This window comes from Vidua chalybeata, chromosome Z (assembly GCF_026979565.1).
Source record: "Vidua chalybeata isolate OUT-0048 chromosome Z, bVidCha1 merged haplotype, whole genome shotgun sequence".
Taxonomy (NCBI): domain Eukaryota; kingdom Metazoa; phylum Chordata; class Aves; order Passeriformes; family Viduidae; genus Vidua; species Vidua chalybeata.
In genome coordinates this window covers 27,034,689-27,057,857 of record NC_071570.1, presented here as the reverse complement: position 1 = coordinate 27,057,857, position 23,169 = coordinate 27,034,689, and the positions used below count along the sequence as shown (strand labels likewise).

At 37.9% G+C, this 23,169-nt stretch overlaps 1 protein-coding gene across 1 annotated transcript in view; it reads right to left on the bottom strand.

Annotated features, from left to right (window-relative positions):
• The window catches only part of PDE8B (phosphodiesterase 8B), a 69,885-nt gene that overhangs the window by 21,509 nt on the left and 25,207 nt on the right, over positions 1-23,169 (bottom strand). The window contains exons 2-10 of the mRNA XM_053968891.1: positions 20,076-20,132; positions 15,238-15,428; positions 13,860-13,919; positions 11,814-11,871; positions 6,868-6,956; positions 4,135-4,213; positions 3,503-3,643; positions 2,181-2,269; positions 1,706-1,766 (exon numbers count right to left, since the gene is read on the bottom strand). Coding sequence (XP_053824866.1) covers positions 1,706-1,766; positions 2,181-2,269; positions 3,503-3,643; positions 4,135-4,213; positions 6,868-6,956; positions 11,814-11,871; positions 13,860-13,919; positions 15,238-15,428; positions 20,076-20,132 — 825 coding nt within the window. The remainder of the gene's footprint in view (positions 1-1,705; positions 1,767-2,180; positions 2,270-3,502; positions 3,644-4,134; positions 4,214-6,867; positions 6,957-11,813; positions 11,872-13,859; positions 13,920-15,237; positions 15,429-20,075; positions 20,133-23,169) is intronic.

Here is a 23,169-nt window from a genome sequence, read left to right as displayed (position 1 = left end):
CATGTTCCCCAGAGGAGTTGTGGATGCTCTGTCCCTGGAAATTCAAGGCCAGGTTGGATGGGGCTTTGAACAACCTGGTCTAGTGGAAGGTGATCCTGCCTCTGACAAGGGGTTGGAACTAGGTGATCTTTAAGGTGCCTTTCCAGTCAAATCAATCTGTGATTGTATGATTCTTACTGGTTTAAGCAGTCCAATCAACAGGGAAAAGAAGGACAAAAAAAAATTACTTTTTTCTTATATTCCTACTGCTATTCTTTACATACGGGTACAAGTTTGTAATACTTATTATCTTGCATTAAGAATATCATATATACACACCTCCTTGTACCAGTCTTTCAGCTGTGTGTATAATATAGGAAAGACCATTAGATTATGTCTTACTTTCAAATCAACATCACAGTATCTATAAATGAAACAACAGTTATGAGGTTTAAACAATGAAATAAAAATACATACAACTTTATCACTGCTTTTATAAAACTTTATTGCTCTAGCCCGAGCATTTTAAAACATCCTGCAACTGTAAATGATATTTTGCTGCTAATACTAAAATACATGTTTAAGTTAAAAAATGAAGTTAGTTTAAAATACTGTGAGTCTTATTTTTCAATGATAGACATGCAAAGTTCTTCCAAGAATTATGCAGAGTTCTCCTTTATTTGTTACTGCCTACCTCCACAAGAACTTGTGCAAGGAGGATGATTTCAACAGTCAAATGCTACCCCCTATTAAATTATTTTAGAAGTAGTGGTTTTCCAGTAATGTGTTAATATTCAGTATTGTTCTACTGAAGAAGGAGCAACTAGACATACTAGTGACTTTCTAAATACTTTTCCTGTCTAAGTGTCTTTACCCACATCACAGATAAAAGCACATAAAATTCTAAATAAAACAAGATACATAACCCCTCTCCTAAATGACATGGAAACATATCCTATTTACAGAGCACATACTTGGTCTAAAATGTTTCCAGCCACTTTCTATCTCGCCCCTAGAGACCACATACCAAAGAAAGGCTTCACTCCTTTGCTCACAGAAGTCCAAACTTCTTTGCTCAACATGGCACGTTAACTAGAGTATTTCTGGGGCAAAGTATGTGATATGATCATTTGCCTCAGACACCATCAGAGGGAGGAAGCCAGGAGAAGATGACAGCAAACAGCTCCCCACACCACCAGGTTTGTTGCAGGAGCACTGGTATGGATTTGTGTCTGGACTGCAGAGACCCAGCTCTGCCACTGCTGCTGGTTTACTGGGGTCATGGCTTGAGTTGCACCCTTCCACAGCACCTGTTCTGGCAGGTGTGTGAAGTCTAAGGGTCAGCATGAGGGCTACACTTCATGTAAGTACCACACATTGTCAAACCTTGGGGCCACTGAGCATGGGTCATTAGTTGGCCTAAGTACACCAGATCAGCCTGGCAAGAATAGCCCTACAAAACAGGCCCTGAACTCCCTTTGAACTGTGATCTGTACTCCTCCACAGTAGCATGGACTCAACTGTCATATCCATGATCCAGAAAATGAAAGATGGTCTTCCTCAGGAGTCCTACAGAGACTAATGCATGCAAATGTTGAAATTTTCTTGCTCCAACAATGAGAATCTTATTGACAATATAATCACATCTTCTTGGAAAAATTTATTAGCCAAAAAATATCAGTTCATTAAAAGCTATGAAAATTATCACATGAAAGAAATACAATACCTGTTTGTTGTTTTCATTGGTACAATGCAGTCTTTTGAGGGACACAAAGTGTCTTATTTTCCTAGCAACAGAAATTATATCTTGTTACTACATCACATTGTAAAGACAGAAATGAAGTGATACATTACTATTTTCTAATGGAGAGATCTCCATGCCCTTAGGAAAACAGATACCAAGCCCAACACCAGCAAGACAACTGGGTGACAAGTACTCCTTCAGCCTGACATTGAGGTTTTTGTTGCAGGACACCTGATCCTTCTGTTGGTCCAGGAATTCTCCTGCATATCTGGGAGCAGAATTTGGCAATGCATCCATTCTAAACTGCAAAGGTGGGAACATGTACAAGTGCACACACAAACACGGGGGTTGCCCAGTTGCTAAATACGTGGAGGTTCATGTCAAACTTACAGATGTAGAAAGCAGAGAGAAAGCCCTGAAACCCAAAAAGCAATTATGTTCCGGACAAGTTAGTTACCCTCCTTGACCGACCACAGGTGTTATTTTCACATGCTGCTGGATACTGTCTCCTGATTTCCTTCTTGCATAGCAAACTCCTTGCCATTCCTAAAGAAACACACAAAACAGAGATAGCATCTGACCATACATAGCTTGCATTCAAATATTCATTTATTACTGCATAGCCCTTATGTACTAAATTATTATTTTTATTTCATGGTTGTATTTTTAAAATTTGTATAAAATTAATGTACTCTTAAGTATAACACAGAGAGAGAGAGTGAGCAGCAACTATTCACCCAATGGAGAGCAGCACCTTTAACATAAGGACAATATAATTATGTTCCTCTTGGGAGAAGGTATTTTTTACAAGGAACTTTAGGTATCATCTACTTAAAGAGGTGACAAACATTCTTGCTAGGTACCACCATAAGGAGCAGTGGCTGCAACACATTCAGCCTTGGCACCAGCAGAAATGAGCCCAAGCACAATTCGGCTTGGAAGTTGTCAGTTGTCATGCGATACATATGCCAAACTTCAGAAGTCCTTGATCTAAAGATGTCCCTCAACTAACCTCAAAGAGGAAATATCTTAAGGAGGTAACTACCTGGCAGCAGGGTAGGATGAAGTTGGAAAATGGGTAGAAGGTACCTTTGAGCAGACAGTGCTAGCTGCTGGGCAGCCCATACAAATGAGGAGGAGCACAGCAGGAGTGGCCTGTAGGTATTGCTAATGAACAAAGGTGAACCTGCAAACAACTCCAGACAATGACTCACAAAGCTCAGATCATTGCTGGACGTGACTCAAAGGTTCAAGAACACCCCAAAAGTCTTGAAGCAGAATGTGAGACAGGGAAGAGCAACAGGTATTTCTGCAACCCAGGGGAGATGGGATAAGAGACTGTTGCAGGTATTAGGGGAACATATTGCCAGGCCCATCACCACAAGGACAGGAGTTCACAGTGCCCTGCAGATATTCTAAGTATAGTTGTTAGGAAAGCAATTGGCACCCCAGTGGGTGCCAATACATTTTGGTGCTTTAAGTATGCAGTCAGTGAAGGCTCTGCTGTTTGACAGAAGTTACACATTTTGGTTGGATGATTCAGCCACCTGAGAGACTGACTGAGGGACAAACTGTTACATTCCATCTAACAAAAGCTCCATGGGCTCTAAGCAAAACAGAAACACAGAAAGCATTCTGATATTGATCTGAGAAACAGAATTCTGGTCTTATTATGTCTACTCAAGAAGAGCACATCTTGTGTTCTTAAACCTACAGCAATAAAAACCAAATCAGAATAGAACTCTATAGCAATTTCATGAGTTTGTTTTATTTGCTTACCTTTCCTTTTTTAATAAATGTGTTTATGTTGTCCAAAAGATCTGCAGAGTTTTTATCACTTTTAGGTAGTTCAGTAAGCTCCTTGCCAATAAGTTCTCCCTTGCAGTACCCCATCATCCATTCAAAGGCTGGATTAACGTACTGCCAAAACAAAGGTACATTAGTACAATATTAAAAAAAACAACTTATTTAAAGGCTAGTAAGTTATATATAAGTATCAAAGTGTCAAAGTGTAACAAGTCATATGCTAAAGCCACAACCACACATTCATATAATTCAGTGTTTCTCATATAAAAGTTCTATGTAATGGTGAAACATTTTATTCAAGTAAGAGGCTGAACAGAGAAGGCAATATGTAATCTATCAGAATGCACAGAAAGAGAACTAATGAAGGTTTTACCAGAAACAACATTACTAAAAACTATAATCTCAATAAAGTTACAGAAGGAAAAGTCTTAAAAATTCAGCAGGCATCAGTGTACAGCAACCAGAAATTAAGCAGTTAATTGCACAAGACTTTCTAATGAGCAACAAAACTAAAATACTGATATAGAACATGAACTACCGAGCCAAGATCTCTTTGGGGTTCCTCTTTTCAAATCCTATTAAATAGTTAACATTTCCCCCCCTACCTGAATGACATGATCTTCACTGGTTATTTCTACAGCTTCCTGACAATGGTCTAATGCCGTAAACACTGCATTACAAGCCCTGAAAATAGCAAATGATTAGCACATCAGTTTTATTGTTAGAACATTTTGTTCACTATAAATACATGATTAAATTGTACTTATTGATAGATGAACCACAAAGTAGCACTTGTTTTGACTAGACCATGTCACTATCTTTATTATGACTTTTTCAGAACATCCAGCCTCAGACATCCCTGGTGTTAACGTGCTTTTACTGCAGATTACATTGTGAAAGTGCTCATAGGTTCTGCAGCACGTTAAGAGTATGCTCGCATCTACACGCATACTCTGAACAGCAGGAACTAACAATTAGCAATAAAAATAATACATTACTATTACATCAGCAAGTTTTGTGATCATTAAAGATTGGAAACACAAAAATCACGACAGCAGATATATACAAAGTTTTCAGTACAGCAAATAGATTCGCACTATCAAAGAAACTGTAATACAACATGGTTAAAGGAAACAATTCAAGCCATTTCAAAATTCTAGTCCAAAAATACCAATTTTTCCTTCTTCCAAATAATAATGCAGTGACTTCATTTCCATACATCCTCATCTTTCAGGACCCAGATGATCTTTGTTACCCATTTTTTTCAGGGTTATCTTTGAACTAAGGCAGGAAAACCAAAGCCTTACCTTCTTGGTACAGAATTCAAATTGCTTAAATTATGATTTACATAGGATAGCATTAACGTTAATATAGGCTTCAAATACTAGGGGGAAATGTATATCTCATAGAATCATAGGAAGATGTGGGTTAGAAGGGACATGAAGATCATGTAGTTTCAAGATGCTACCATGGCCTGAAAGAGTGAGTACTAAAAGAAACAGCTCAGTCATACCTGCTTTGATAAACATCAGTACCTCATCTTTGATTTGGTCTGAAGACAAACTAATTATCTTTTATATAAGTCTCATTTCTGGGAGGTAAAATGCACCTTGCATAAACATTCTTGTACACACCTAAAAGGAACATCTTGCTTCCAGGCTGCATAGTAGTGTTTGAATTAGTACCGCTGACTAGAGAACTAAGAAATATAGGGCATTACTACTTCTGCTTATTGTGGAAATAACTCAAAACAAAATGGGATACATGAAGAGACACACGCAGAAACACAGACATGCAGCCACATGGATGAAGATTTGTAGGAAAAAAAGTATTTTATACGGAAGATGACAGAAGTGTTTCTGTTCATATAATAAAAGGAGCTTGGAGTGTAATTTTATATGTGATTTTCTAGCAATTCAAGCTGGTTCCCAAGTGTGATTTTGTGCTGTGTGAAGGAACTAATTTGTCTCAGTGATAGATGCCTGTCTGGTACATCAGCTGCTAACAAACGTAATTACATAGACTTTCTGTAAGAAAACACACAGATAAGTCTGCACTATTCAAGCCTTCGTATTTTCATTTGATCTGGCAAGCAGGCCAGCAAAATTACAAGTTTAAATGGCCTCTATCCCCTTTAATTAGCACACAGATGTCCAACCAAGTTTCAAATCAGAACCAGCTATGTGGAAAAATGGAGTCCGTGCTAGGAATGGAAAGCCACTTTTGACCACTGACATGACCTCATCTACTGCTCTCTGGGGCTGGTGCATCACATTTCTTTTGTGTTTGAACACATGACATGTCCTGAATTTAATTCTACCAACTAACTTTCTGCATTCTCTTCCACTGCACTTTTATAAAACTGTATAGAAAACCCGCAGATCATCAATCAGCAACACAGGCGTACAGTGCAGCACTCTTTTCCCCACTTAATTAAACCACACAAATGAAAAAAAAAATATACCTGAATGTCATAACCAGTATCAGCTCTGATTAGTTTTTAATGGCACCAGCCTCATAAGGTAGAGGTAAGGGGAAGACATTCCTGCTGAGTTTTAGAAAACAACTATTAAAATTGTGTAAACCAAAATGCAATCTTTTTCCCTGGAATTTTACTGTCCTTGCAGTTTACATGCATAAATATGCAATCACTCAAAATGTAAAGTCACTTTGCTATCAGTTTACAAAGAAATCTTAGAAAAAATCAACTTCTGAAACAGACACAGTGAAACTTTAAAAAAGTGTTTGTATTTTCTGTAGCTGGAACTGGAATTAATTTGTGCCACAAAGAGAACAGCCCCTTCTCTGCATTTCTTTCCTGCAGTTTCATATGGTTGCATTGCAAAAATAACTACATGCATGCAAAAGCACCTATATTAAATACAGAATTAGTCACATTATAGAAAAAGTGCATGTGGGAATGAACATCATTTAACTTCTCACTAACATATGTGAGAACATATGTGCTCCTGGCCTGCCAAGTCTTGGCCAAGCAAGAAAATAAAAACTCAGAGCTGAATCAAGATTGCATTCAGTTCAAGCCTCCTAATATGAAAGCTCAGACACACAAGATCAAGAATGACTTTGTAATGTTTTACCATCACGTAAATTTGCAGCCCACACCGACACTGACCAAGATTTCTCAGGGTACCAGTTGCTAAGGCACTGAGTTTGTCCTTCACAAAAACACAGAAGGAGAAAATACGAAAGTGTAGTATATTAGTTGACATATAGATGCAAGGCACACATATGTGTAGCTGGGAAGAAGCAGAAAGTAACATAATACAATTATTTAGACCAAGAGATTGATGTTTGCAGTTTCTCACACCTCTACATACCGTAATTTGAACTGAGATCGCACTTCCCCATGTTCTATTTGAACCAGTTCATTGTAACAAGCAGTTACGCTGCTGTTCTCCATGAATTGCTGGAAGACAAATCAAGAGTGCATGAAATAAGCTAGAATAGTTTTAAACTGTTATTTCTGTTTCTGCATCTAACTTTAACTTTTTAAAGAGAGCTGGCATAAGGCCAGCAAAGGCCCACAAGGGTGATAAAGCACCTCTGCTGTGAGACGGGCCAAGAGAGCTGGGACTTTTCATCCTGAAAAGGAGAACACTGAAGTGGAGAATATATAAAGGCATATAAATATCTGAAGGGAGACTGTGAGAAGACAGAGCCAACTTCTTTCCAATGGTGCCTAGGGACAGAACCAGAGGCAATGGGCACAAAAGAAGCAAAGGAGTTTCAGGGAGCCTGAACATCAGGCAACACTTTTTTTTACTGTGAGGGTGACCTGGGCATGGGTTGCCCAGACAGGTTGCAGAATCTCCATCATTGGAGATGTTGAAAAGCTGTGTGGCATGGTCCTAAACTTGCTTTAGGGGGCAGGTAAACTTGAGAGGGGAAGTTGGGCAAGATGACTTCTAGAGGGACCTCTAGAGGTCCCTTCCAGCCTCAACCATACTTTCTTTTCTGGTAGAAATAAGCTTTTGTTGTACCTTTTGTGTTCTGAATAATAATCTTTTCCTCAAGAATGAGTTTCTAGTTTTTAAGACAACACCAATATCTAAATACAAAGCAAGTATAAAAATATGTTAAATCCTTTACTGGATTTTCCTGTTTGGTTTTAGCAACCCACCAGATACTCTAAAAAAACCCCAAACAGTCTCACACAAAACCATTATTGCCTTGACACTTGATTTTGAACACCTATCCTTAATTCAGAATGGAAATGGAAAACCTTAGAGACAAAACATACATGCTAGGAAAAAAAAGAAAGAAAGAAAAATATATTTGGCATTTGTTTCCAAACAAATATTGTAGCTAAAGCTCCAAAAGTGAAGTAACTTTGCTTCACAAGTAATCTCACTGAGTTGTCACTGTGAATTCAGAAGTGCACAGAAGTAAATAAAGTAAGAAGCATCTGACTACAGTGAAAAAAACTTTTTCTTCAGACAGGAGAGAATGCTCTCTATCTCTTAGGTCTAAAAGGTCTTGTGCTTTGTCCTGCTGAAATTAGAAATTTTATGTTGCTACAAAAGAAGTAGATTCTCTGACTTCAGTTAAAGTTTATTGATCAACCACATGCACTGACTTTAGTTATCATAGGAAATGCCCTGTGTTGTCACTAGTTCTCACAGCACAGCTGCATGCACAGTGCAGAGGAGTATGCAAACCTCCAAAGAATAGCTTTCAAGAAATCTGTCCTTCTGTCCTGTATGAAAAACTGTGTTTTGGAGACCAGTGGCTTAATTCCAAGTTGTGAGGAAAACATAAAAAAAGGAAAATTAAAAATAACTGTTGGCAATAACTGTCTATTCTGCTCCTTAAAGTTGACATCTTAAAATATTTCTGTAACTTTCACCTCACATGCTACAGAATGCATGGGTAAACAAAAGGTACAACATAAATCTGGCAGAAGCAAAGCTGTAAACAATGTTATGTTTTTGCATATCAAACTGCCTGCTAACAAACTTCTCTTCTACAGCAATGTAGACTTAGATTTTCAGTTTTTGGATGCTCTTTTAAATATTCAAATACATTTGAGCTAAATTTAAAACAATAAGAACAACTCTCAATAATATAAAATTTATCCACGATGGCAACCTATTTTATGAAATACACTTACTAGAATATACTAAGGCTCTTTATAAACTGAATTTTATAGTAGTGTGTTTTACTGAAAAAATTTAAGCACTGCTGTTCACAGACAAAACTCTTGGCACAAATCTTTTGCTAAGAATCAAGAACTGCAGCTTATCAAAGTGCTAGCCATGCTCTTAACTGTTGTATAGTCTTCTGCAGATGTACAGAATCACTTTATCTAAGTTTATAGTGCTGACGCTGGCTGACTCAAAACTGAGAAATCAAATGGGACATGAAAATAGCAGGAAACATTTATTTTTCTAATCTGTGCTTCGAATGTGACACAAAAATAGAAGATCTCTGAAGATCTCTTCACAAAGAAGATCTCTGAACTTGCAGATATTAGAAGGCAGACAAAACACTTTCTTTTAAAAAAATTTTGTATTTATGCAGTACATTTTGATTTAAGTAACACATACTCTTAAATTATTTCTTACTTCATTATAATGGGATTCCACTGTTCTATACAGAACTTAGTACATGCCACAAGAGTTATAAGCTAGCAGGAATGCATCCTTCGTTTTGCTTAGCAATAAGAATTTGTTTTAATATTAAATACTAATTTTATTATAATCTAGTAAGTTTTAATAGTATGTGGTCAATGAGAATCAACATTTGTTTAGGAAAAGAAATTCAAAGTACAAGACAAGGTTGTAATTCAGTAACTGCAAACATTAAGATCTCTGTTGATTTAAATCATAGCTAAAAATCAGTCAGGAAGCTAAATTGCTTATTCAAATTAGCCCATCCTAAGTAGGCCAGCAGTATTAGATTTATGAGGCTGAGAGGAAAAAAAATCAGCATAATTAATGTACTGGATTAGCAACAGCATTAATACACAAACAAAAAAGCTGTTAATGATACAGAGGAAAAATCAGATGTAATAAAATAGACTTAAGAAGAAGGAAGAAAGACCAGAAATAAGTCAGCAAAAAGAACAAAAATATGATTTAAACAGGTTGCAATTTTCCAAAAATAAATTTCATTTTTGCTGCTGAGGAAGAGACTCCCTGTAAATATCACCTCTCTGTTTGAAGAGGGGTATTTCTAAATCTTTGTGTGGTAATGGATTTAGTCTCTACTGATCCCCATCCAAGTGTTGCATCCCGGGTTGGTTTAGTTAGGGATTTTAAGAATGTTAGTTAGCCGGTTCTGTGTACCCCCATGTTCCCTCTGTGGTGGTTTGCTCCGGGTCACTTACCATTGGAGCCTTCCCATGTCAGTCTTGTGGTCACCCCCCTGTTCATTCCTGAAACTTCTGTGTCAGTCACCCCATCCTTACATCCCTATTCATCCCGGAATCCTGTACACACCCCTGTTGTGTTCCCGTTGGTTGCCGTGGTCCATGTCACCCCCCTGTTGCCTGTCCCCAATGGGCGAGGGGGCTTCTGCCCGTGTCTGCCCGCCCCTTATAAAACCCCATGCATCCTTTGTTTCGTCACCATCTTGTCACGCCGGCGCTAAGAGTGGACGCTGCTCTCCACCGCGGCGACCTCACGGCAATAAATCCTCTCCAGCAAACTGCAAGGCAAGGTGTGCCATTCCTTCGCCCCTTCATCTCCTCCCAGCGCTGGTTACAGAGCGCAGCAGCCCACGCCGGTGCGCTCAGCACCAGAGCACCCGGACACGCGGCAGCCCCGGACTCCCCGATATGCAGAGCCTAGCCGGGCTCCCTGAGCCTCCTGGGACCGGGGAGAAGAACGCAACGCTGCATCCAAGCAAAAATAATTCCTATGTCCACCCCACAGGAAAAAAGAAACTTTGACATCAGATGTATTTTAAAGTCTTAAAAACAATTCCAATAGGGAATTATTACATTATTCAAGCTCTCTGATAAATATGGGACAGCAAGAGAGAGTAGTTAGCACAGCTGTCAGGTGCAAAAAGATTTTTCTTTCCAAGGCAGAGAGTACCACTGAGCCGTGTCTCACAGCCACGGAGTCTCCTCTAACTTTACTCAGTACTACACCTACGGTTCTAATCTAGCTTACAAAACACATTGCCTTGCATTGTGTTCAAATGAAACAGTAGACCTGAGAAGTAATAAACTTCTCTTTGAAAAACATTTAAGCCTGAGAGAGAGAGAGAGAAGCTACACTAATAAAGCACTGGCATTCTTGGGCTGACCTTTCTTTTAGACTCATATTTCCAATTTTCAGAGCATCTAAGTGCTTTAGAAATGCTTTGGCCCCACAATACTCTTGCAGTACAGGCAAGATCTTATACCTCTATTTTTGTGAGATCATCTGAAAATGGTAATTCTGGTTCATGTTCTGCTGTATAAACAAACTTGGGCTGAATGTGAGTTGGCTCAGACACTGGACTCAGTATCACCATAGGAGAATGATATTTTTGCCTGGCTTAATTCCATCTCTTCCCTGATTTTCCTTACTACAGTTAATTTCCCCAAACATGTATATTTTAAAGAAAATATATACAGTTAATTCTAACTAGTTCTCCAGATATGCTTCTTTTGCTTAAGTACACATCCTTCCTTATGAATGGCTAACTTAAAAAATGCAGCTGGTTTATTTTAGAGTAACGTAACATTAAGGAGAGGGTAAGAAACCTAGATTTTCAGAGCTGAGAACTCCTGCCTTTCTGCTCTCTCCTACAAAGCCCTTTGAGGAACAGTATGAACAGTTAACCCCTCCCTTCTGCTACTGGTACAGGAGTGTCTCTAACTGTACTGAGAAGAATTGGTGCAAACCAACACAACAGACATTATGAGGGAAAAAAACATTCATGAGCTGGACCAGGTTTGTAGTCCCTTTAGAAAAGGAATCCCAGCTGCCTGAGACAGGTGGAGGGGTCTGGGTGACTGTGATATGATAATCAGAGTCTCCTACTCCTGTTTCTTAGTGCAGTCATATAACTCACCCACTACCCAGCCAGACCACAAGAAGGTAATCTCAGTACAGCTGCTATTCTGAAAGGACTGCCTAGATCACAGAGCTTTTTGTTTCATGTACTTCTGGAATACTCCTGAAAAGAAAACTAAATCAACTGCCACTGGTTCCTTATCAATACATTTCTGACAGAAGAGGATGTGTAATTTTCAATTTGAGGAAGCAGAATTGTCTGTAATTTATGAAGCTACTATGCTTTCTATATTACATAGGCAATTTATACATACCCTATCAAAGCCTGCATCAAGAAGGGGGAGAACAGAAGTCTCTTCTTGGTCAGCAGATCTACAAAACAAAATCACACAACCACAGAATGATTCAGGTTGGAAAAAACTGTTAGATCACTGAATCCAACCTTTTTTAACCCCTTTAAAGAGGTCCTTTTCCTCTTCAGTGCTAAGCACTGAACAGCAGCGAACCACTTCCCAAGTGCTACATCCACTCATCTTTTAAATACCTGCAGGGATGGTGATTCCACTGTCCTGGGCAGCCTGTTCCAAAGCTTGCAACCCTTTCAGGGAAGAAAATTTTCCTAATGCCCAATCTAAACCTCTCTTAGCACAACCTGAGGCCATTTCCTATTGTCAGACCCCTTGATACTTGGGAGAAAAACTGGACCCTACCTGGTAGGGAGGGTATACCCTCCTTTCAGGTACTTGTAGAGAGAAACAAAGTCTCCCTTGAGTCTCCTTTTCTCAAGGCTAAACATCGCCGGCTCCCTCAGCCGCTCCTCACAGGACTCATGCTCTAGATCTTTCACCACCTCCACTGCCCTTCTCTGGACTCACTCCAGCACCTCAATGTACTTCTTGTTGTGAGGGGCCCAGAATTGGATACAGGATTCCAGAGTGGCCTCACCAGTGCCCAGTACAGGGGGACAATCCCTGCCCTGCTCCTGCTGGCCACACCATTGCTGATCCAGGCCAGGATGCCATTGGCCTTCTTGGCCACCTGGGCACACCCTGGCTCACGTTCAGCTGCTGTCAGTCAGCATCCCCAGGTCCTTTCCAGCCACTCTGCCCTGGCCTGTGGAGCTGCCTGGGGTTGTTGTGACCCAAGGGCAGCACCCAGCACTGGGCCTTGTTGAACCTCACACCACTGGCCTCAGCCCATGATCCAGCCTGCCCAGATCCCTCTGCAGAGCCTTCCTGCCCTCCAGCAGATCAGCACTCCCACCCAGCTTGGTGTCGTCTGTGAACTGCATGAGGGTGCACTTGATCCTCTTGTCCAGGTCATTGATACAGATATTAAGCAAGGCTGGTATATTATTTACTATAAGGGGACACAACACTTCAGGATTAGATGGCATGAATCTAACACAGTTCTCTAAACATAATTAACTCAGTGAGAAGAGTTTTTCTTTAAATACATACAAAAAAATCATACTGTTACAGAAGCTGGTGCTACAGTCTTCTATTATAGGTATTTGCAGCTTCTATACAGCTTGATAATTACTCCTATAGCAAACCTGACAGATCCTCCAGAGAAGTCCTGTATCTCTTTAGATACACAGAAGGGGATTGCAAAAAAAAAAAGTATGAAGTAGATAAAAAAGACATTCTGTAATATCCTATGAGAATTAATCTAAAAATATGTTATTAAGATAAAGGTGAAGCTAAGTTGTAAAATCTTATTCAGCAGCAAATTTAATTAATTTTCAACTCTTGATAGTAATAGTTCTCCTGACACTCTATTTCCTAATATTCTAATTGATTTAGGAAATGAATAAAAATTATAATGGATTCAGTAGTGTGTAGGAGTTCTAACAAGGGTATTTGAAGATATTTGATAAATATATATATTTAAGTCAGTAAGAATTCTTCCTAAATGCATGGGTTATGAATTTCTGAATAAGGATTTAAGGGCAGAATTCTGGTGAATTTATCATCAACTGGATTGAAGTTTGCCCATCACCCAGTTCAATAAACAAATTTGGTTTTTATCTAGTTATTTCCTTCAGAAAGTAATACAGAACTTTCTAGTTTGGATTTGTATTTTCATTTCCTCTTAGAAAAAACATATATCTGTCTGGCTTTCTTACTATACAACCCATAATGAAGATGACAGGGATAATACTAGTCAGCAGTAAAGGAAAGATATTAAATACTCAAATAAAACATCAAACATCACCAGCCCATTTCAGGTGAAAAATACTACATTTACTCTGTAAGACTTGCTAGTAAGACACTTTCTGTTATTAAATAACTGTTATAGATTAGATAACTATTCTTATAAAGTAAAATGAAAATCTTTCACAAACCAGTAATACTTACGTGCGTGGAACCACAGCAAGTATTACAGTATGCTCTGATAGTTCTGTGGCACGAATAGACCTGAGGAAACAAAAATTTCTCAGTTACACTGAATGCCTTCTCAATATTGCTCTGAGTACCTTCACTGAAAATATAAATTAAAGTCAGGACTGAAAGACACCACTGAGGCTAGACAATACGATAGTGCACTGGCAAACCTACCTATCCCCATTTAGACAAACTATTTTCATTTTGCCACCATATTTCTCATTTTGTTCTATGCAGGTAAGAAGGCAAAAGCTCCAAAACCTCAGTGTACAAACATCAGCTTTTCAGACCCATTCTTATGACCTAGCAAAGGTTTCCCCTGTGTACTCAGCTTATCTGGGGCAGACTGCCCTGAATGCGTGAGTCGAGAAAGGTCAGTACATGCAAAGCATCTTCAATGCTCTTGACTAATTTAAACAAGAATCTCTACCCTCTTTCAGATTTACCACTGTCTAGAAGGACAGTGCAAAATTTTGTTTAGAGGGTGGGAAGTGCTTTCAAGACATGAAAGTAAGAAAAGAGGGCATAGCAAATTACAAAAGACTACAGTTCATTAAATACTGAATAAACAAAATTTTACCATGTTGCATATTATTGAGAAACCAAAAAAGATATGACCAGCTATCACAAACACTCCGTTTGTGTTTTACTGGCTAATGATAAGTTTTCTTCATATCACCCTGTTCTGAATAAACAATCTTTATGTTTATCTGTTGGTCTTTTAGAAGAACTTAGACCAGCACAAATATTTGAGCATTAAAATGCCCCTTGTCATAAACATGGTAAATTTCAGCTCATGGCAGACTAGAAGTACAGTATGGTGCAAGTGGTATGCTTCAGCTGAAACAGTGTATTTTAGCAAAGGATCCCAATACTAAGCACTTGTAATCTTAAAGCAGCTTAGACACAACCATGTGGACTAGAAGAGTGATGCAAACTTTTGTGAAGAACTGGCAGTGCCTGACCTTGTGGAAAAACAAACACATTACTTTGAAGTCTGCAGCTTCAGATTTTGCTGCAGCAGTAAGCCAGGAAAGAAGCAGCACCCACAGCAGGGAATAGTTTCACAACAGTTTTGGCTTATGCTCTGATAGAAGCCCCATGACCTAGAGATACAGTTCTACAGTTCAGCTTTGGCATAATGTAGTTTTCATATTGTTATCCTCTTACAGATGTACAAAAACCTCTTGGCCTCGGTCCCCAAATTTCCACTTTACTACAATTTTAGGTGTTCATTTTTTCTTTGTTGTTTTTATCTTTTTTCCCCCCTTATTTTTGGTTAAAATTAGGAGGCTTGTTTTCATACGATGTATTCCAAATCTTAAGAGAAGCATAAGGTGCTTTAGGTTACCTGCAGATATCTTCTGCATCAAAATACTTGGAATTCCTGTGATCTATAACAATTATTTCCTGGTGCTTATCCAGGAAACAGTCAAGTGCTGATTCCAGAGTCCAGGCAACATTGCATCTGTATCCTGCTCTGTCACAAGCCCACCAGAAACCATTGCTTTGGTTGTCTTCTTTTGCAAAGATTAGCAAAACCTGCAGGGAATGGAAAACAGCAGCACCACATTAAGCATGTAAAGTAGTCCTCTGCATGGAGAAAGTCTCAACAAACACTTCTGCCCTTTGGAAGATTTAAAGTCTGCTTTAAAAGTGGGAAGCTTGAACCACAGGTTGTAAAACAACCAATGCAGTAGTACATCTTTCTTAATGGATACCACAGTTATCAATAGATAATCAATAATTAAGAACAGTTAACTGTATAAATAGTTAATAGTTTTAAATAAGGACTGTTTAAAAGTTTAGGACAAAACCAGCTTGCCACATGATGATGTTTTCCTAGCTCTTGTTACAATTCAATCAATCAGCAACCAGCCAGAGTGTTCAAACATCATTGCCAGTCTTGTCAGACCATCCCAGCTACACACACTTTTGGTTGTAAGGAACTTATGAAATGCAGTTGCCTTAATTACCACTTATCATCCCCGAACACATGGGCAAAAAATTAACACAGTTTTATCTGTTCTTCTTTAATCACAAAAAAAGGTGTTAACCAATATTATTTCAAAACTGAAAAGAACAAAAGGCAAGCAAGTATGTACAGGAGGAAAAATACTCAAATGTGAGAAATTTTTACCCAGTAAATTGTACCAACCTGTCCCTAAGCATATAAAGTAATTTAGACAATTTCCACTGAACACTTAAAGAACTGCTCACACAAGATCAGCTAGGAAGTATATGGAGGTGCCACCCTGAAGATCAAGGAGATGCTGTAGGAAGCCTGTTTGCAAGCTGACACACAGAACAGAAGCTGAAAACAGCTGTATTTCCTTGCCTCTCATGTAAAAGAAAGTGTTTTTCAGCGAGAATAAATTTTTTGTCTGTGCCCCATAACACAAAATTTATCAGTGTCTAATTTTTTAATCCAAGTCATGCAGACATTCCCCATTACAGTTGCACATATTTACCATAGAGACTGATAACTAACCATGCTACCCTATGTGTCAGACAAAGAAAAGGGCTAATTTAGTGCAAATATGCTGTGAAAAAGAAGGCCTCAAAAAGTCAAAAGTTTATCTGCTGCTATTAAAATTGCACAAAAAGTCAGCAGCCAGAGATTAGTCATGTATAAAGCAAAATCCTGTTTGTTTCACAAATAAAACTCATCCCCTGACTTTACTGAATCAACATGTTCAAGAAAAATATGTAAAATTTTTCTTCAAATGCCTGTAGAAAAGGCCAACAACCTTTATCTGCCTTGTTTATGCAGCTGTGATGTCAACACATGAATTTCAGCACCATCAGTCTAGAAGCTAGAAAAGGTGACAATAGCTTTCTTCTTATCTTTAGCTGTCTGGATTGTTGAATTCTAAACAATAAAAAAATCAATCATTGTTATTGTGAGAGTCAGAGTTTCATTAAACAATGGAAGAAAATTATATGCTCACAAATTCTGTAAATATTAAGAAGGTAAAAGTTTAAATGTATTGGAAGGTTTTTGATTGCAGTTATCAATAAGCAGATTGGTTTACTGACACTTAACATCCAAAGTAACTGTTGTCACTCTTTCTAATCCCTGGGGTTTTTTTTCCAGTTTTTTTTTTTTCCAGAGTTGGAAAGCAGTGATGTGGCCAAACTGCAGATTTTCTGATTCCTGAGTGAAGTCCCTATTCTGATACAATCTTCTGTTTGGTTCCAAATGCCATTAGTTTTATTTTGTTCCTAGTTTGAAACACTATGGGGATGGGTGTTAAGGGGGGTGGGGGTGGCATGTTTTTTGATATCTTCCTTCTCTCAGCACTCCCAGTTTGGAAATAAAGGATGACAAAATGCAATAATTTATCAGCTTTAAAATAATGGAGCTTAATTAAATCATCCAATCTCTTCCTGGTAGCTAATTGTCAGCGCACAAATCCTTCCAAGAATATTAATTTTAAAATTTGTTTTAAAGTATTACTACTATGCTTTCTCATTAACATTTGTATGGAATTTATTATAAATCATCAAAAAATGCAACTAGAAGTATATTTGAACAATGCTGTCAAAGTCAAGGCAAAAATGTAATAATCCATATAAACAACACGATCAAGGAAATGCTTAAATTCAATCTGTGTTCCTTGCCAAAAAACTTCATGTAGTTATTTTTTTGCTGCATGATTTGCTGGTGTTACTGTAAAAAGTTCATTTTACTCAGTGTTGCTCTAGTTTAGGAATACCATGGACTTTCTCTGTAGAGGCCTTTCCAATTTTGGCGATGTACTGAAATTTTTACTCTCTTTCTAAGTATTTACTTAGGAAGACATACAACTATTGCACATCTTGTTCCCAGTTTACTATACAAATAATATGGACAAAGAAAATGGACAAAAATTTGCTTTAAAGAGTTTGAAATACAAGAAACACCAGCTGAGGATAAACAAGCTATCAAAAGGAAAAAGAAAATTACAGCAACTTAAGAAGCTACTTAATTATTTTCAAATCATGATATCCCAGTAAGAGACTTTCAAGATGGAAAAGACATAGTATCTCTGAATAAAGTTACAGAGATACTCCTGTTATATTGGTATGAGGAAACAGCAAAATGCTGTGCATCATCGTGCTTCATTTGCAGCTCATCAGGGAAGATCACAGTGTTAAATGCTGTGAAAGAGATGATGGCAAATAAATGTCCTAAAAGGTGAGAAAATGCAGCATTCGAGTAGGAACTTTTTCAAACGTTTATGAGCAAACATTTCTGCAAGAGGATCCAACACCTTTTTTATGTGCACTAATTGTTTATAAAAAACACATCTCCCGTGTCCCCTGGAGAAAGCGCATTTATTTGTACTTTCAGCATGGTCATTTCTGAAATCAAACCATTCCCATTTACAAGCCTTGGTACAAAGTTGAGGCAATTGTGCAATCTGTCTATGGGATGTTTGGAGGGTTGGAGCTGGCTGGTTTACTTTGGACTCTTCCCTTTGCCTCTTAAGGCCAGAAGCACCTGGATCACAATTCTGTACAAATGAAACGAGATTTTTACTCTGACATATATATATATGATCATGAAGGCCAGTGGGGAATCTATTAAATGGTTTTATGGCAGGTCATAGGCACAAGTGAGGTCACTTCTTAGACAAAAAAATATGTGGCATTTTGAGGTTGGCACAGGTGTCCCATAACTGCATAAAACACAGCAGCATAAAATGAAGTTTGCTATGAAAAGCTCCAGTGGCAATTGTTTTAACAAATGGAACTTAACTTCTCAGACAATTGTAAACATGATTAATCATCCACAAATAGACATTTAAAATGTAATATTCAGTAGCTGTTTGCACTGCACAGAGAAATACATAATTGTATTGTCAGGATGGAATAAAAAATGTGGGGATGTGTGCATTACTTGCCAAGTTATCTGAGGTAAGGTGGTATGTTCCACAAACAAACGAGGTGGGTTTACATGAAGTGTTTTACTTAACTGTAAATAAGTTAACATATGGCAGCATCTTTAAGGAAAATTCTTCAGTTAATGATTTTATTTAATAATTTCTGCTTAAGACATATTCTTTTCTTACACAAATTCTCAGTTGTGAAATGTAAAGACAAAATAACACCCCCATCTGAAAAGATACCAAGAAGAAAGTCAGTTTTTAAAAACAACAAAAATCCAACTTTCCCTTGAGGAAATCCAATTTCTACGAAGTAATACCCTGATAAAAGCACTGAGAATATTTGTAGTTGTTAAATATTTTCTGGATAATCTTCCTGAAGATGAACGTGATCTAAAAATATTTTTCTGTGAAAAGTTCCACACTTCTATGTTGAAATTCCCTGCAAAACTGAAGGTTGTTCAACTGTTGAAGTCACTACTCCACAGTCTTATTACAATATAAACAAGTAATTTCATCAGATTGAGTCATCATTAAGACTGAATGTAAAGGTATAAAAATGTAAAGCTTTATGATGCTTTTCTTCCACACGTAGGCTTTTCACAGAAAGGGTGACTGATGACTACATGTCTCTGTATTTTACAGAATTAACTGACACATAAAGTAATTCAGATTAATTATGTATCACTAAAACAATGTTAAAGTCTAAAATTATTTAATTTCCTGTAATCTGAGAGTTCCAACATCCACTATAAGCTGAAAAAATAGCACTTGTCATCTGATACTTCACAGGAACAAAATGTACAGAAAAAGAAGAACGTATGGATAAGAAGTGCTGCTCCTTAGCTGAATTTGAACCTGTCTTGTTGGAGGTCATGTGATTTCTTGGATTGGTGGTCTGTAAAACATACTTCTCTGTCCCGTTACAGTTCCCTGTCCTGTTGCGCAAAACCCAGCAAAACTGAACATACACCTAAATTTCATGAAGCTCTCAGCTTTGGTATATCAAAATTGAACAGTTTTTAATATCCATAGAGGCAGCTCTTTCCCTGGTTGATGCACATACACTCACACTCCTATTGGTAGGACAGATTCAAGGATTGAGGGAATGTTAATGGAAGTCTAAAGGTCTTATTTACCAAGTTAATTTACTTGTAGATCTTCTCAAGCAATCAGATGCACAAAACATACATTATCCCTTTCACAGTCCTTGTACAAGTGAAATTAAAGTATTATAGTTAACTAAAGAGTTTGAACCTTAATTGCTTCATCTATCTATACTGAATTGGCTCTCCCAGACACTGAAGGAGCATCTTACCTGAATTGGGTATTGTGTCAGTCTCATGGGCCCAACTTGTACTTCTGCAGCTGAAGCCTGCTAAAGAAGAGAAATACAGATTTTTTTTTTTCAGTCTAGTTCTTAAGGTAGCATTTTACATACAAGAATTAAAGATCAAACAGAACCATGAAAGACGCTAAAAAGCATACTGGTATATGAATAGCAGCTTTAATTTTGTTACTTTGAAGTGCATCTTACATCATCTTTACCAAATTCCTATTTTTGTTTTACTTGCCTGTAAGTTAAAAATGGTAGGGTTTTAAATAAGGAAGCAAGAAACACACACTTCCTTTCCCCTCTTTCCCCAACAGAGCACCTAGGTTACATAGAATGATTTGTTTTTGCTGGAGACTACAGAAAGCTATTTATCTCTGGCCAAAAGTTATTCATTTGAATGTAATACAGAACTTCGTTTAAAGGTCTTGTGACATATTCTAAATAATAATGTTTTAGTGGGATTGATAGGGAAAGAAGTGACTTTTGAGAAAAGGGAACTTGTTCGGGTTGCAGATTAAAAGTTGTTTTCAAGAACCATAGTTTTCAGTTTTCAGGTAAAAATATCACTACCATGTGAACCATGATATTTTCAGAAGACATGATAGCACATCATAATTTGAACCTGCTGTAAGAAAGCCAGTCCATGTGGGCTGTGGATGTTTTGTTTGTTATACTTCTTAGGAGCTGGACTACGTTAATACTTTTTGTGTCTTGATACATTTCAATACACTTCTTCCATACACTACTGATTTGTTTCACTTCAGACCATTAGCTACAGAAGGTTGTTAAGCAACAGAACAATACATATTCATCAACAGGTGCACATACTTAACAAAAAGAGTCTTTAAACCCTTAAAATGTTCATGCATATGGAAAATTAGTTGCATGTTACCAATCTCCAAAAGGGCAGATTCCTTGCCCAGGTACCCCAGGTGCCCCAGGTATAGATGAGTTAAAGAAATCACCCTGCAAGACATGTAATCTGACCAAAACCCTAATTGTAGGCAGATTCCCTGGCACATAGGAATGTTGGAGCCTTATTTCTCTGGCATTTTTCTCTGTGGTATTCATTAATCTGAGCCTTTCATACGGGCAATACTTAATCCTTAAAAGATGTATTTTTCAAAGGAATGTGTATAAACATTTAAAACAGATGAAGTTCCCTGTATTCTAATCTTTCCTTTGGAGAATACAATACTGTTAAGCATTAACAGCCTTGCCTGCACGTGAGACAGTGGCATTATGTACAGCTACAACTGACACATTGGACTTTCATGCACCACTGCGCATCGATTCTTCTCAGCCCAGCAACGTACGTCAGAAGGTGGTAACGGGCAGTACTCCAAAAGATTAAACTACAAAGCCTGCCTCTGTTTTCCAAAGCAAAAACTGCCCCCAGTATAAGTGTAGTTAACCTCTCCTTTTCTCACAGGAAAGCTTCACTTCCCACTTGAATTCCTTCTGTAGCAGAATGTAGCTTAGTGCCAGTAAGTATATCTGAACAGAAACGAAGTTAGCACCCATCATCAACCATGAGTTAGGAGTAAGTTAAAGAAACAGTTCTCTGAAAGCTCACAACTCCTATTCCCCCCAACCGAAAGAGAAAAACAGCACGTTCAGATTCCAATAGGATTCAAGAGGAAACTCTTAAATAAATCTTTTATCATCATACACTTTGATTTAAAAAAAAGTTTTGAAGTGATCTCATTAGACAAATCTGTAAGACTACAGTCAGTCTCAGAGCAAAAGTGTGTTTTATAGCTCAAACTGTCTCAGAAGGTATGGATCAAGAGCATCAGATTCTTCAAAAAAAAAGAGTACAGACACATCCATGTATGTTAGGGCACAGATATTTATTTTATTCTCAATTTATTAATGCCAGGGAAACATCAGGTAACTCACATTGTAAATGAATGCCTTCCACTTTCTACTGCTTCAGAAGATACCTAGCATTAGTCACTCTGTGTTGTCAAAAATGAAATAACTGTGTCCAAGACAGATCAGTACAGGCAAGTCTATCAAGTCCTTTACAGAGATTACTTTATAGATTAGCCACTTTTCTTATTCTGTTTATTTTATAACAACAGCAACAAAATAATCCACTCACTCAGACTCTGACTCAGAGTTTTTCTCCCAGCTGTTTCTGTGTCAGCCTCATGAATGAATAGAAAGCACTTGAATAGAAGGACAAAAAAATCAGGGTATTTCTCTTCCTCCCTTCCTTCCAGATTCAGGGTGCTTCTGCCTTTCCTAACAGCAGGAAAGCTAGGTGAAGATTAGAAAATCGGAGACTCCTGATGTAGGTAAACGTGTCCTGCTCAGTGCAGACTTAATGGGGTCAGAACCACAGAGGGATGGAGATTAGGTGCTGTTCTACCTGAAAGATTGCTATGTATAGTCTTTGAGTTCCTAAAATGCTCAACTTCATCACTTATACAATGCACAGAAACAGATGGGACAAATTAAGATTGGTAATGAACCTGAATATGGGAAGGATAAATAAACCTCATTAGATATAGCAAAAACTATGTCTGACATTCTCCTTTCTGAGTCTTGTTTTACAACCTGAATCAGATATTTGGATTTATAGGTCCAAACTGCTGTGGGTATAAGTAACTGACTCACTTTTCTCTGTCAAACTCAGATAAAGGAGGCAGCAAAAATAATGACATGTGTGCCTGGCCTTCATAAATGTTGTAGGGATCTCTCACTCGCCTGAAGGAGTTAATTCCACATCTTCTGAACTCTCAGAAGAATCTCACCATGTGGACATTACGTATTAGTGATACCATAACCATACCTCTATTCATTTCCTCACTTAAGTGAATATCACATTGCTGATGATTTCCAATTTAAATAAAGCTCTCATTATTTGACTGACTGCCAGGAAGGACTGCTAATAGATCTGCAACCTAAATCAATTTGTGTAGTAGCTCATAACAGACTTTTCTGGTAAAACATGCAGAGACAAACTTGATTCCAAAGAGGCCAGTGAGAAAATCCCTAATTTCAGTGAGCAGAGGAACAGACACTGTATTGAAAGCAAAGAAATAACCACCTAGAAATAATAAAAGCA